At 48.0% G+C, this 15,321-nt stretch overlaps 6 protein-coding genes across 6 annotated transcripts; 4 read left to right on the top strand and 2 right to left on the bottom strand.

Annotated features, from left to right (window-relative positions):
• Positions 1-567, top strand: FIESC28_06944 (uncharacterized protein; the record flags this gene model as incomplete). Its single annotated transcript, XM_031161086.1, has 1 exon — positions 1-567. One exon carries the CDS (start codon positions 1-3, stop codon positions 565-567), a length of 567 nt encoding a protein of 188 aa, XP_031014889.1.
• A 536-nt stretch (positions 568-1,103) lies between these two features.
• Positions 1,104-3,135, bottom strand: FIESC28_06945 (uncharacterized protein; the record flags this gene model as incomplete). The annotated part of the gene is made up of 2 exons (XM_031161087.1): positions 1,104-2,195; positions 2,242-3,135. 2 exons carry the CDS (start codon positions 3,133-3,135, stop codon positions 1,104-1,106), a joined length of 1,986 nt encoding a protein of 661 aa, XP_031014890.1.
• A 1,211-nt stretch (positions 3,136-4,346) lies between these two features.
• FIESC28_06946 (uncharacterized protein) lies at positions 4,347-4,672 on the bottom strand (the record flags this gene model as incomplete). Its single annotated transcript, XM_031161088.1, has 2 exons — positions 4,347-4,492; positions 4,543-4,672. 2 exons carry the CDS (start codon positions 4,670-4,672, stop codon positions 4,347-4,349), a joined length of 276 nt encoding a protein of 91 aa, XP_031014891.1.
• A 1,839-nt stretch (positions 4,673-6,511) lies between these two features.
• On the top strand, positions 6,512-7,596 carry FIESC28_06947 (uncharacterized protein; the record flags this gene model as incomplete). Its single annotated transcript, XM_031161089.1, has 4 exons — positions 6,512-6,592; positions 6,649-6,930; positions 6,982-7,308; positions 7,360-7,596. 4 exons carry the CDS (start codon positions 6,512-6,514, stop codon positions 7,594-7,596), a joined length of 927 nt encoding a protein of 308 aa, XP_031014892.1.
• Positions 7,597-9,231: 1,635 nt separating this feature from the next.
• FIESC28_06948 (uncharacterized protein) lies at positions 9,232-10,465 on the top strand (the record flags this gene model as incomplete). The annotated part of the gene is made up of 5 exons (XM_031161090.1): positions 9,232-9,255; positions 9,306-9,533; positions 9,585-9,787; positions 9,836-10,089; positions 10,143-10,465. 5 exons carry the CDS (start codon positions 9,232-9,234, stop codon positions 10,463-10,465), a joined length of 1,032 nt encoding a protein of 343 aa, XP_031014893.1.
• A 2,185-nt stretch (positions 10,466-12,650) lies between these two features.
• FIESC28_06949 (uncharacterized protein) lies at positions 12,651-13,938 on the top strand (the record flags this gene model as incomplete). Its single annotated transcript, XM_031161091.1, has 2 exons — positions 12,651-13,468; positions 13,518-13,938. 2 exons carry the CDS (start codon positions 12,651-12,653, stop codon positions 13,936-13,938), a joined length of 1,239 nt encoding a protein of 412 aa, XP_031014894.1.
• Positions 13,939-15,321: the final 1,383 nt, after the last annotated feature.

Consider the following 15,321-nt stretch of genomic DNA (forward strand, 5'->3'; position numbering starts at 1 on the left):
ATGTCTGACACTCCTACTTCCACTGCCAACCAGGCAGAAGCTCGAGCTCTTGAGACCACGACCAAGAAAAACGTATTCTACACAAACGACGAATCCTCTTCCATCGACCAGTCCACTGCGGCCGAGACGGACACCGTCGGGTACACCTCGGAGACGCCTTTTCGTGGCTTCTTTATCTACGGAGCTATAGTCGAAGCTCCCTCCCTTACCTCTAAACGGGGTTCAATTCGAGTCTTGAAGCGTGAACAAGACACTGACAACTGGAACCTCATGGAGCAGTCTTGTTCCGCCAGTTGCGGTGACATTCAAGCCGCATGTTTCACAAAGGACGAGCTGGCCGGCCTCGCCAAAGCCTGTCCCTTCGAATTCACATTCGACGAGGCTGACTTCAATCGCACTACCAAAGCGGCGGGTACCTACAACTTTCCTTCAATCATCAACGCTGGCCTCGTCATCGTCGCTTGGCGATTCCGCGGTGACCCCCACCATGCTTGGTTCGATGGTCAGGGTTTCCTGATTAAGGAACTTACGGCCTTTCCTGCCGACTCTTTGGATGTGGATAACTAGAACCACCCCCGGCCTACTCTTGGTCATCCCATTTGGAAAGATGTCCTGATCTTGCAGATTGTAAGAATTCTTGGTTCACAGCGCTCGGCTTGGGAAACTGCTGTCTCCGAATGGAATGTGTTCGACTTGGAACTGATAGAGCTGTTTTTGTTCGTTATCTTTTGATACACTCCACGGTTGTTTTCGATATTGAGTCGGTATTATAGAAGCCTCACAGGGCAGGCTACTTGAGGGTATTAGTTTCTACAGGAACTACCTGTTGCGACTTTTGTACGTAGTTACTAAATTGAGAGAAATTGCTTCCGCTTTGTCCACTGTGATAAAGGTTGTCTTTAGCTACTGCGAAAGTTCAAATGCTTTTTGCCTTAGACTGTAGTAAAAGACTACAGTACTTCATATGATCTATGACTACCAGAGTATAAGAATTTGAGTTTCGTAGCCGTGTCCTCGTATATTCATTTTGAGATGCCCCAAACGCCGAACACAATGCGAACAAACTATATACCACTAATCTATCAGGGTATCATTCTTCCCTATTAATCCCTCTTCGCTTTCCAAAGCCCGAAAACACCAGTAATAATCAGGAATATCTGCACAAAGAGCATATATACGCCGCCGCCCACGAAGCAGACTGCCCCAACGGGATCTCTCGCTCCTCTTTTCAAAGCGCCAAACAAATACTTGGCATCACTCTTCGCCGTACCGACAACCCAGGTCAACGGCGACGGCTTTGCGGGCTTCTGCTTGAGCTTGGGTCTAGAGCCGGGAAATTCCGCAACTCCCTTGCGTTTGCCTTCTAGGTCTTTCAATGTGAGAGTGTGGTTCTCGTGCTGTCGGTTGCGTACGCTCTCTTTGGTGAGCATGCCTCGGATTGTGTCCTTTTCAGAGGCAGTGTTATGGTTCCACCATTCTTCGACAGCTGTGAACATGTACTTCTGGATAGCTGTTTTGTGACGACCCGGAAAGGCGGGGTGATGCATGATGGTCAAGATCTGGCGAATAGATTCTTCTTCGTCTCGGAAGGGATCGTCCCAGCACTTGACAACCTGCTGTGTAGTCCAGTTGGTAGTAACAGTCGAAACAAGACCTGCTGGTTGGTTGAGAACGTTGCTGAAGTGATCTTTCGAAATATCAGAATGACTCGGGTCAGACCCTTCCCCATCAAGGTAAACTTCTGCAGAGGTAGATTTCGCAGCTTCCGCGTCGACGCGTTCCTTGGCCGCCTTGAGCGCATTACGCAGTTGCATGATGGAACTCTCAATCATGAGACTCAAGTACTTGAACACAAGTTGATCCGTGTACTTGCCCAACTGCGTGCTCGAGTCCTCAGATAGCGGCTCATCGTCGTGCGTCTCGGTTCGTTCCTGGATCCACTTCTTGATGCGATCGTGGAGGTAGAAGATGGGCTCGATGGTCTGCCAAAGGTTGTTGGCGTCAAGGCTGCTTTCGGCTGTTGTGCTGCCCTTCTTGGACTCTTCTGCCTTTTGGAAGAGAACACCAACGCTTTCGAGTTGCTGCAGAATAGGATCATGAATTGTGCTGTTGGAAGCAAGCTTGCTCAGTGCTTCGATGGCAGCTCTGAGAAGATCGTATAGATGCTGAAACGCGATTTCTCCGATGTTCATTTCCTGCCAGAGTTAGTATGCATGGCTCAAAGTTGAATGGTGCTCGTACATTTTCCAGGTTCTCCAGCGATCCCTTGCATTGAAGAACAGCCATGTCATCCGCCTCGCCCAAAAGACTGTGAAAGATATCAAGCATGCCAAAGGTTCCTGTCACAATGGGTGGCACCATCTTTCCTCTCCAACCAGGCGTCTGAACGCGACACGCATCGCCCACAAAGGGGAAAACATCCGTCTCGCCGAGTTCCAGCAGACAAAGTTCGGTGAAATTGCTGTGCGCTGAGAAATCCTCAAGAGTATGCAGCGCAGCGCCAAGGTGAATGAAAGCTTCCTTCTTAGATTTCGGGTCCTTGTCGCGGCCGAGTCGGATGCATTCGCGAAGTTCGCGTGTGACGTAATCAGCTGATGTATCCCAACCGTGTCCAGAATTGGCGATGTAATTTTTCATGCCCGTCTTGGGATCGAACTCGAGTTCCCTAGGATCAACAGGCCCCCGAAGCCTCTCATCGACATCTTTCGCATTATCGGGATAGCCTTTTGGGTTATCGATATGCTCAACGTGCGTGTAACAACCCAACCTCTCACGCGTGACGTCAAACTCATCGGTCGCAAACCCAAATTCCATGAACCCCAAAATGCTCACGATGGCTCTCAACACGGGCTCCGGTACCGTCTCAAGGCCCGTCGTATCAATAATTTGTGAAAAGTCTCTCAACCAATTGCCGAAATAAATCTGCCGTCGCTCAAGTGCAGTGAAACGATAGTGCGTAATAAAACTTGCCGGCAAATACCGCAGCGCCTCAGCAATGTCTCCATGTCGCCAGACGTAGCCGTTGAAGGAGCTAGTTCCCGCCACTTCGCCAGCGCCAAAGGCTGAGGCGCGGCCCGCGAAGAGGAGGCATACGAGGCTGACGAGCAGTATTTTTGTCGTGAGCGAGAATGTCATCGTGAAGGTTGGACCGATGGTTGGGGAATGTGGAGTGACGTCATGAGCTGGCTTGGAGATGGCGGAAAGAGAAATTGATGGGCGGTGCCGACATGGGTTTTAGGGTCGGGAGAATGATGCGCCGTGCCGAGGTTGTGCTTGGCTCATTCTTGCGTCACCTTCCAGCCGAGTCTTCCGTGCTCCTGCAGAAAGCAACATCGGCGATCGCGCTAAGGGATACATGACCACGGGCGCAAATTACTGTGTGAGATAAGTAAATCTTAGCAGGTCTATCGAAATCTGCTGTTCGCTGGTCGAATTTTTGGCTGCGATGGATTGTGGTGGGAATTTGTTCATTTTTGGTTGTGGAAAGACCCATGCGGTTTTGACAGAGTGAATGAACATTGGCTTTAAGATAGCATCAAGTCGTCCAAGAAAGATATTATGCTCAACCAAAAAGCCCCAAATAAATGTTGCATGAATGCTACAAAATCCCCGTTTCCTTTTTCACTATTGACTAGGTAGAAGATAGCAACATTATTACGCTGGCTCTCGACCTCATATTGATCTGTAGGGTAGTAGTAAATCAATCCCACGATGATTCCCCGCATTGCTTCAACAAGGTACCATCAATGCGGGGATCAACCATCAACCTCATGGAGACAGTGGGGCCAATGATCGACGCGTAGGATGGAGGCACTCTGCAATGCTATAAGAGTGAACGGCTAGGAGCCATCGCGAGGACAAGCAATATATTTATTCGGATTATGCTACCGTCCTGTTCTGACTTCAACCTCTCATGGCTTATCGTGATCTATCGGCATCTTATCAGCACTCTATCTTATCGAGCTCTTATCTTACTGGATACATTCCGCTTTGCACCAGAGAGCGGCAAACTTCCGCCGGTTTTAGCGCCAATCAGCTGTCACACATGAAGCTGAAGATTCATGAAGGAGGATGGGGGTGAGTTTGTTCCATCATGACTTGTCACTTTGCTCGAAATCCGGGGTGGCCGTTATGTTAGAGCCCAAAAGGTCACGCAAATGCTTAAGCAGCCCTGTTTGAGTATCATGTTAAGCATGTAATATGTTATACACCGGGCCAAAAGCTTGACAGTTGAAGTAGATATCATGTATTGGGACCAGCCCTATCTCATGCCCTAGTAACGAATGTGCAAATCGCTTCACCATGCTTCCCAGTCCCCAGTGCGCCTATAAATCCATTGCCGTATCTCATTTGTTAGGTTTCAATCCAACATCGCCATTTCTCTTGTCCATTATCGCCTGGCCTTGAGGCATCAAGTTCTGTGGGCGTGCAAAAAGCATTGATGTAGTGACTGGGGCGGCATCCAAGTTTTGCCTTGTCTTGACGGCCAAGGCTAAGAATAATTAGTAAAATGGCCGAGGCAATTGGTACAAGTTTACTTACCAGCTACTGAGGCTGCCATTAGAACTACTGGGAGAGCTTTGTTGACGCGAGCCATGCGTGAGATGGCGGGTTGTGGTTGAGAAGGGAAGTCAAAGCGAGGAAGAGCTCCGCCGAAAGAGTTGGTAGTCATGATGGCTGTGTTTGGTTGTTGTGAATGTGTAAGAGTAGATGTGGCTGATTGATTGAATGCTGATGAATGAATGATGGCTTTATTGAGATGATTTCTCCATTCTCTTATATCAATTTTCTACCATATAGACTCAAATCCCTATTAATTCTATGTCGTCTTAGTCGGGTCACTCCGCAGTAGTCAAGTCAGACCACCAATTTCAGGGCAGATCTTACAGTGGTGCGAGCCCCTAAAGAAAGTGGCGTGGAAGTTGTGGGGTCATGGTCTGCTTTCCCCACTGCCATAGTCATCTGTGTATCAAATCTGCTGATATTCCATGCACTGCCAGATCAACGTCTTAGATTGAGGCGCGGGGGATAGAACCATTTGGTTTCGCAGTTGAGATCAGGCCTTTGTGAAGCAAGATTATTTACAGATAGCATCTCGGCCTGTTTCAATCTCTGTATCCGAGCGCCTCAGATCTCTTGTTCGGTCGCGTCCAACGCAGTTGTTCAATTGAACCTCGCCATTCTCTGCGACTGTAACAATGCTATGATAAATAAAACAAATAAAAGCCACAAACAGCTGATGTCCTCTATTATGTACTCAATGTTTCCCCTTGGCGTCGCGATAATTACTCGGAAATCAGATCATTTCACTCCGGGTTTTCGCGAGCCAGTCAATTACCCCAGTCTTGCCCAGCTCTCCGTGGGGATGTCAAGACTGCACTGCACCTAATTCTGAACCTGGAATCGCTAATCTATGTTTATTCACGCGCCAATTGAAGTGGCATGATTGCAAATTTCCTGCATGTGCTGTATAGGTATTGCAGAGAATTATGTCATTGACAACGCAACGCACGAGGATGGCGGACATACGGGCTCACCGAGAACTGCGAGGATCCAAATTAGACCTCATGATGCGTTGCTTTCCGCGGAGCCGATAGGGCTTGATGTTTGCTCATATTAATTTTTATCGTAGGATTGAACTGTAAAGTATACGTGTTTGAGACAGTCTGATACTGCAAATGCGCGACATGTTTTATTTACTGACCTTTCTCGAAGGACTTGGCCATGTCACCGAGACCACTAAAATTAGCTGCCGCTCCAGGGCTCTCTACACGTCGGCGGAGCCGCATTTTGAGATCATGCCATTTCAACATCAACCTTATGCGATATTAAAAGAAACATACTCCATAGCCGTCGCAGTACTTACATGGCAACCCCGCACTGCTTTTGTTTTGCACTTTTTTTATGAGGTAGTTCTTTGTGCAATGGACTTGAATTGATCTTTCGAACTAGACGTCTCAAGGACTTTTCACACCTGTGTTACGAGAGGACTCGGTATGACCCGGCGATTGGAAGACACGATTAACACATCGCCTACTGATAATATAGTATTCTTTCCATTTTTTATTATTATGCGGTGCTCATCTGACCTCTTGTACAACCATTGGAGTCATGAAGCTTCACGAGTGTACCTTAGCTGAGCAAGACCTCAGCTATCATGATCATGATCCCGAGCGTGCTTATTCAACCCGTTGGACAGAGACCATGGACTAGTAAAACTTTGATCTGAATGCACTATTCTCCTACACTCCACGGTCGTCCGTTGATTGACTGAGCATGATTACAATACCTTTTATTTGAGGTCCCCGTGTCCCCGTGTTTATAAGCTGTAACTGGGCCAAGTCCCGCTAAATCCGTGATGCGGCACTAATATGAAGCCCGCTCCGGTGGAGGCATGTCGGCAATTATTAAACTGCGGAGTTTGCGGAGTTTAACATGACGTAGTATTAATAGCCCCTCTGTTCTTTGGAACATTGAATCTATCAAAATACATCATCAGAAACGAATGAAAATGAAGGTCGCAATTGTAGGAGCTACTGGAGCTACCGGAGGATCCATTGTGAATGGCCTCTTGGAATCTGAGACTCAGTTTGTACGTTGCTTATGACAAGCTTTTTCTTGGCTGACATAAGCGCTGACAACGAATAGGATATTACGGCACTGGTTCGACCAAGCTCGATTGAGAAGCCAGCTACTGTTGCTTTGAAAGAGAAGGGTATCAAAATTGTCGCTGTCGACCTTCAGGGCAGTCAACATGAGCTCGTCTCTGCTTTGAAGGGCATCGATGTTGTGATCTCGGCTATCTACTTTGAGTCACTGTTTGATGAGATCCCTCTCTCGACTGCAGCCAAGGAAGCTGGCGTCAAGCGATATGTACCCTGTTTCTTTGGCACTAACGCGCCTCGAGGAATCATGAGACTTCATGATGTCGTAAGTCTTCCATGATCTTGTAAATCTTATCCAACTAATGATGTATTTCAGAAAGAAGAGATTCTTGACCACATTCAGCGAATTTATCTCCCATACACCGTCATCAACGTCGGATGGTGGTACCAGATCGCCCTTCCCCGCGTCCCATCTGGAAAGTTTGACGACTACCTCACATTTGCAAACAACAACATAATTGGCGGAGGTAACAATCCCTCTGCACTCACCAACCTAAACGACATTGGAAAATACGTGGCAGTTATAATCAACGACCCTCGCACGATCAACAAGAGAGTCTTTGCAAACACAGAGACCAAGTCGCAGCAGGAAGTTTTCGAACTGGTCGAGAAGATTACTGGCGAGAAGCCAGAGCGTACTGAGGTAAGAGCCCACCTGAGTGCGTAGTAGCGAAAGCTGACAATGCGATTGCAGATGACCAAGGAAATGCTTGAATCACAGTTGGCACAGTTCAAGACCGATGAGCTATCGCAGAACAGAGGCATCCTGGAATATTGGATGTCATGGGGTGTTCGTGGTGATAACACACCCGAGAAGGCCGAGTATCTTGGATATGTTCTCGCTAAAGATTTGTATCCTAATCTTAAGGGTCAGAGCTTGGAGGACTTTATCAAGGACGTGCTTAATGGTAAAGTGAAGAAGGCCTATTGATGAGGGAGCCACTTGTGGATGGGACGTCGTCCGACACGATATGCATGATAGGCGTATAGAGTTGGGGAAATTCGTCGAAGGTTACTAGTATAGATTGTCTGTGTCGTATCTATTCGACGAGACAATAGAAACAGAGGAGCTAAAGAATTGTGATCCAGGAAGATAAGAGACCTTGCATATATTCCCACAATTCCCGATGCAAAGCCGGTTATCAGATGCTTTTGGATCATTTATCTAGATCGTGCCTGGATGTCCTTTCCAGAATCCTGTTGGTTGTGCATTTCTTCATGGGTAACCCATCTCACAACAGACCAAAGAGGTACTTCAGAAACCTACTTCATTTCCGTCTCCGGAGAGTTCCGGCATCAATAGTGAGTTCTGGTGCCCGTGCCACTGTCTGTAGTGCGCTGATGTGGACGGAACGCTTCCCCAGTCCCACTGGCTAATTGCGTAAGGGTCAGGAAGATCATCAACGCCCACCGCGGAACACTGGATCGCATTTCCGCAGATCCCTCGCGTCACCACTAGCCTCAGGGCGTTTCACCGAGGACATACTAATTACGGAAGAATAATCCATCGTGAGTGGAATGAGGAAGGTCAAACTACCGTTAAACTAATTGTGACATATCTATTGGGGCCTGTATGGAGCTGGTGAAAAGCTTAATTGTTTCATTTCATTAAGCACATGCCGTTTTCATAAAAGGGGAGGACAGATCAACGCACTAATTACCCTCAGCCGAGTTGACGGGCCGAGACTGGTCTTTGATGAAGTTTCTCGCCCCAATGAGATGCTCGCAGGGTTCTCTTGGCGCTATCAACTCTAATGCGTTTTAGGTTAACAGTCCAATTCGGGGCTGCAATTTAGTGTCTGTACTGTAGCAATGTCTTAGCTCTAGCACCGGCGCCAGCTCCCAAAACAGTTGCTCAAGTAAAAATTGCAAAGCCACAGTTATGTCACTGGGTAGTTTCGTTCCAGCTGAAAGCTTTGTTAGGTGCCGAGGACCAAAGCCTCCGAGCGCAACGCTGATCACACGTGGTGACGCATGGGACATCTCGAAACATTCTTCTTGATTGACCCGGCAGAGTAGCGACGTCTCTTTGTAACGCAGCATCTGTACAATCCAATTGTTGATCTACATATAGAGGTGTCTCGGTTTCAGCCTTTTGAGGCTTCATGGGCGACTTCATTCCTTGGCGAACACAATGCAGCAAAACAACAATGCGACCCCTGGCGCCCGGTTGACCAACAACTCCTCAATTGGGATAAGGGAGTCCCTCACGTCAATCCACCTGATAAGCTTCTTTAACAGAGTGGCCACCTTCCCGAAGGGAACCATCGCAGCGAAGCTAGCAGCAGCTGTGGCTGAGCTTGGTCACAGACTAGCGATCCTTCTGGTTAACAAGCATCAATCAAGAACCGAAAAACTTAAAGTTTGCCAGGGTCAGGATCAAGAAGCATTAATTATACGCGTACTCGGTTGATCATCTCCCTGGGGCCTGACATGTTTTCCAGATTTTCTTTTTAATTCCCTTGATTCTGCAACATTGCCTTTTTCCTGTTTTGTTGATTCCTTCCTTTTCGCTCGTTTCTTTACAAGGTTGGGAGGGCGGTCCGCCCTCGGTAGACGCTTCGCCATGGTTAGCATCTCGGCTTCGATTGTACGTCGTCACTACATCCCGCAAGCTACCCTTGTGCTAACATTTACCAGGCTATTCAAGCAATCCTTCTCGGCTTGGCGTTCATAACTCTTGTGCTTCGTGGCTGGGCACGTATCCTCGCCCAACAGTCCGTTTGGGCCCTTGCCGATGTGCTCGCATGGGCTGGCTGGGTGTTCACCCTGGGATGGTTCATCTGCTCGACAATGGCCCTCCAAATCCTTATCGACAACCCCGCCCAAACCAAGGAGCTTATTGTCGAATCGGTAGAATACCTAAAGGTATACCAAGACGTCAGTGACGCGATGAGCGAGCGGCTAACTCGAAGATAGATCGTCTTTGTGGCACAGTATTTCTTCGACATCGGCATTTACTTCCCCAAACTTTCGATCACGTTATTTTACTGGAGTTTGATACCAAGGATTATGGGACGATTGAGGAATGCATTAATGGGAGTTTCGGTTTACCTATGTTGTTCTTTGGTGGCTACAATACTTCTGGACACTTTGATTTGCCAACCTATCTCTGACAACTGGTACGACTCTGCATTCAAGCATCGCATATTTAAAACTAACATTTTCAGGTCTATCCCTAACCAGCTCAAGTCGGTGTGGAACTCGTATACTGCTTTCGTCGTGCAGTGGGTTCTAAACTGGTCCACAGACCTGGTTGCATTTCTGTATCCATTCTTCCTTTTGAAGCATATTTCACTCCGTAAAGAGCAAAAGCTGGCTCTCATCGGTGTATTCTCACTCGGCGCCATCACACTTTCCGTTAGTCTTGCAAGATTTGTCGCCTACAATGCGACAGATTTTGAACTCGAAGACGAGTCCGGCAGTATGTCAATCCAAAGCACCACCCATCATCTGCGGAGTCTAACAGAATATCAGATATCCTGTCTACCGCCGAAATGGCTACAGGCGTCATAGTCGTTTGTCTCCCAGGTCTTCGAAGATTCATCGGACGCAGCAAGTCACCCGTGCCATCGTCAGGCCCATCAGGCCCATCCAGTGGTTACGTCCAAACAATAGGAAACAATAACACACAAAGAACTAGACATCCACCATCAGCTTATCAGAAATGGGGAGTCAGGGATGACGAGATTGGCTTGGTTACTGAGATCCGCGCAGGTGATTCAACAGAACTGACGGATATGGAGCGGAGTAGTGATGGGAAAAGCGTATATGTGAGACATAGTATAACTGCCACATGACGGACAGAAGTTAGACAAATATTTACTTTGATGATTGTTATCCACTAGTCATGAAAATTAAAAAGCCGTGGAACTGAAGCACTATTCATTGTATGGAGAAACAACTTCGCTCCAAATATCTCACCCCAGAGAACATCGAGTAAACGGCTGTCTCTTTGTGTTTAAAGCAGGGCTAGTGTTAGTGCGATAACAAATATCATACCACAGTGTCACAAGAGTATTTAGGACACAATAGTGCATGGTACATAAGTCAGAGTAAAGGCACGAATGCGGGAAAGGTGCGCAGAGAACCCGGAACGAAAGAGAAGTCAGTTTCCGTGGAAGGCTGAATTCAAGCTCGGGATATATATATGTTGACAGGTCTAAAAATGCTACGTCTAATTCTTGCTATTGCTTTTCCTCCTAGTAGGTATGCGGCACGGTTGCTCAAGGCTGCGGTGTTCCATCATCACCCTATATGGGCCTCCACAGGCTCAGCTGGAGACAATATGTAGTTTGAGGAGCAATATATGTAGTGGAAATATTCAGTAGACTGTTCAGGAGGATATCCCTGAAAGAAGGTTGGAATCTCAGGCAAGCCTTCGTGTTATCGGAGATGTTGCCACAAGAAAGACCGCAAAGTTACATCTGTAGTAAACCTCTCATCATTGCACAACAAGTCACAATTTCACCATCACCGAATGGTCAAGAATGATGCGGGGTAACGTCAAGCTGAAGGAGGGGAGAAATGAATGCACCGGAAGACCGTGTGGTCTTATCTTTGTCGATTGATCATGGGTTCAACGCCACATAGAACACCTCCTGTAACAATTCTCCACATATCAAAAGCTTGTTGCTTACAATGGTGGCTTGAAGCACGTTTAAGCTCTAAGCTACGTGTGGCCGGTTTAACAGCTTCACGCGATGCCAAGATACTAAAACGGGATGGTTTCCAAGTTGTTTAAGAAGATCCGGTAGAAGCTCTTGATACCGGTTGTGGCGTTTGGGTGATTGTTGAAACGGGAAACACCGCTGTTGTTGTCAGAGATTACAAAGATAAGAGAGAGATTCGTCGGCTTCAATCCCGATGTCGGCTCCAGAGTGTAATCGGGGGCAGCAAAGAGAGGTGACACCGATATGCTGGGCTGGGGGGTCGTTCGCATTGCAGTCTTGTCTGTTGTCTCAGCTGAGCTTTCAATGTATGATGCGACTGGTTGTCATTCACTAGGTCAAGATGACATGGCCAGTTCTAGGCTTCTAGCTCACCTTCGGGACACACACCCACAAACTCAATTCTTCTTCTGTCACCGCTCACCGAAAAGGCTGCAGGAACATCGGCACTTGAACATTCTACCCCGGGTTTGCATGTTCAACCCCGGGTTTGCAGAACGAGTATCGAATAAAATGATAGTACGATCCGTTATCGTAGCACTTAAGACGGACATAACGGCATAGAACCCGTTCACGTCAAGTGCAGAACCCGACGACCCGATGCACCTGACCGTCAGTCCAAACTCTCCCTTCGCAAGAAGAATGCCACGATAGCTTCCATATGCACAGTCTGCCCTCCTATTACCATTTTTGGAAAAGCGAGTGTCATCGATAAGCTCAAATCACCAGCGCGTCACATCCGACTGATCTCGGCTCCGTCGGGTTCCATTCCCAGGTGAGCTTGACCCCTCGGCTCCAAAACCCGAGCAGCCAATCACAGAACACAAAGCTGTTAGTAATTACCAGATGCGGCTTGACAACCTGGGGAAACAGAGTCTAAACCTGATGGGACCGAATACCGATATCTCAGTGGCGTGCAGACCCCTCGCTTGATGTAGGTACGAGCCAATGGGGTATGTACGATTGGAATCGTGACCCTTTGTTTGTCTTTGGCCTTGGGGGTGATCTTCAGTCACACGACCGGGGCTGATAAGCTCGACCTCACACCATCACGATACTGGGGCCGAGATACGGAATGGAAGCTCCTGGGATCGATATCCGAGAGGAGACGGTTGGGCTAAGAGTCGGCACTTATCTCATGGCTTGCTGGCCTGGGCCGTTGAGGGGAACTAGCCATTGTCTATAAGAATCTGTCTGCCACTCCCGTCAGGTCCAGCAAACAAGCTTCCCAATACATCAACACCTGAAGACTTTCCATCGAATATCACAAAGAACAATCAACAATTTCTATCAACAACAGCCACCAACAAGCACAATGAACAAGCTCAAGCTTCACATCGAGAGTGATAACTTCACGGATGAAAGTCACAGGACACCCGTTCGAGCCCTTCCTTCAACATGGTACACTTCTCCCGAGATGTTCGAGCTCGAGAGGCGCGCTGTCTTCTCCAAGAAGTGGCTTCTTGTCACACATCAGAACAGACTCGCCAAAGCAGGAGATTGGCTCAAGTTCAACGTTACAGGCTACGAGTTCGTTGTTACCCGTGACAGAAAGGGTGGCTTGAACGCCTTTCACAACGTCTGCCGTCACCGAGCTTTCCCAGTTGTCCAAGGTGGAACTCAAGGCAACGCGTCCATCTTTGCCTGCAAGTACCACGGTTGGTCTTACGGTCTGAGCGGCAACCTTGCCAAGGCGCCCAACTATGACGTTCTCGATGGTTTCGACAAGAGCAAGAACGGTCTTTTCAAGATCCATCTCAAGCTTGATGGCTATGGCTTCATCTGGGTCAACCTCGACAGCTCTGATAACCCGGAGCCTTGGGCCAAGTACTTCGACGCCATTGATCAACAGGACAGACTCGCGAATACCAACTTTGAGGACTATCAGCTGGACCATGAGTACAGCATGGAGGGTAACTACAACTGGAAGATCTTGGCCGATAACTTCAACGAGTGCTACCACTGCCCCACGACGCATCCTGATCTTCCTACGCTTGCAGACCTTGGAAAGATGAAGTGCGATACTGACAAGCAATGGATCCAACATTCGAGCGTTCAGACCGAGGAGCAGAAGAAGGCTGGTTTTCAACTCGCGAGCACATATTTCTACCCCAACGCCTCGGTCGTTGTTCTGTAAGTCTTCATCCTACCGATATAGAATACATTTTCTAACTCAACACAGACCCCATTTCATGATGATCCAACGTTTCGTCCCCACATCAGCAACCCACTCCTCAATGAGCTACCAAATCTTCCGCAACATCAAGTCCTCTGATGAAGACTTCCGTGCTGCCTCCGAACTGTACGCACGCGTAGTCTCGGAAGACAAAGACCTCTGCATCGGCGCACAGAAGAACTTGGAAGCTGGTGTTTTTATCAGTGGTGAGCTTCACCCTCGACTTGAACACGGCCCGCTTTCGTTCCAGGATGGTCATCGCGATGCTATTCATGAGCACGTCAAGCTTGAGAAGGCAGCTGGACGACAAATCTGGCCAGCGAGACAGAGGTTGCCTGAGGGAGAGGCTGCGAAGAAGAACCAGGAGGATGAGGAGCTTTGTTCGAGCTTGTCTTGTGGAGGGTTGCAAGAGGTTTTGGCCTGGTAAAAGTTGGGGAGATGTTTATCTGCGCGAAAAAAGATTGCTTTTGATGTCTAGGGCGGTATTTGTAATTGCATTAGAGTTAGTAGTAAAGATCAAATTGTTTACCCATAATGTGCTGCCCCGTCCTGCCATCCACCGATGATGACTGCCATGACGCCCCCAAACCTATCATGTAAGGTCCAGGGTGGACAATGTCGCATGTATCCTTCTTCGATCCAAGTCCTGAATGACCACAGAAAGTCTCAAAAATAGGTATATTCCATAGAATCAAGTGAATAAGGCTTCGACAAGTCTTGTATTGCTAGATATACATACGTACAAAGCAGGTTCGCTGCATTTTGAGCCAAGTCTACTGCGTGGAAGAGGTATCGGCCCGAGGACTGGGTATATCCACGCTATTTCCCTCTTACCATCGGGATCTAGTTCCTTTTTGTGCACTATATCCGCCGTTATACCGAAGATCTGATAATTCGTTCTCGAAGCCTCCGCCCCGTTGAGGAGCCGAGGATAGTGGGTTCGCATTTGATGGCAATAGTGGGCCTTTAGCGACACAAAGCAAGATCGGCATTCATGATATCACTACCATGAGAGGATGTGTTGGATATCGTATCGGGGCATACGTTGATAGCATGGAAATGGTTGCCTCAACGCGTAGACAGCAACAGAGAGCCTGTCTTGATCGTTATTTACCTACCTTTCTTGTCTGCCTGCACTTACACTCAAACAGATCATACGAGGAAGTCGCAGCAAGAGTGGACCTCAAGTGCAGGAACACCAACGGGAACTTCAATTCTGAAGACATTAGCATCACTAGCTCAATGATTTCTGAGCCCTATCGGCGATCAGGAACGAATCCGGGGAGATTACGTCCTCAATCCTTGGCAGGTCGGCAGAGGATTGCCGAAGACGAGATATTATATGTGTGTAAGAACGCCTTGTCAGATCAGACAATTAGAATGGTCTAGATTTCGTACAGAAAGCCAGGACCATTTGCCTAGTTAGGATGAGATTACGTTGCCTCTAATTACGCGAAGCGAGGGGATATGCCTCGTGTTGGCCGCTGAATTCGAGGCTGCAACCCCCCTTCGGGATAATAAGAGATCTCCATAGGGCTACTTGGCTACTGCTTAGCGTTAGTATGGTTTTAATTTGTGTAATTTGAAACACAGCCTCAAACATGTGCTGCTTTTTCACCTGTCAAGAAGGGACTTTGGGCGGACTTTCGGACCTTCAAAACACCAAGAAGCGCTAGAATTGAGTTTCGGTATGACACAAAAAGTGTCGGTGCATTGGACCCAGTTTCATGCCGTTAGTATGAGTTTCCATTGGCTGCACCGTATAAACAGGGATTCGGCATCTCCTAGCGTCTCAGCTTCGCCCCCCCTG

The sequence above is a fragment of the Fusarium coffeatum genome (assembly GCF_003316985.1).
Source record: "Fusarium coffeatum strain FIESC_28 chromosome Unknown BRIP53273_contig_148, whole genome shotgun sequence".
Taxonomy (NCBI): domain Eukaryota; kingdom Fungi; phylum Ascomycota; class Sordariomycetes; order Hypocreales; family Nectriaceae; genus Fusarium; species Fusarium coffeatum.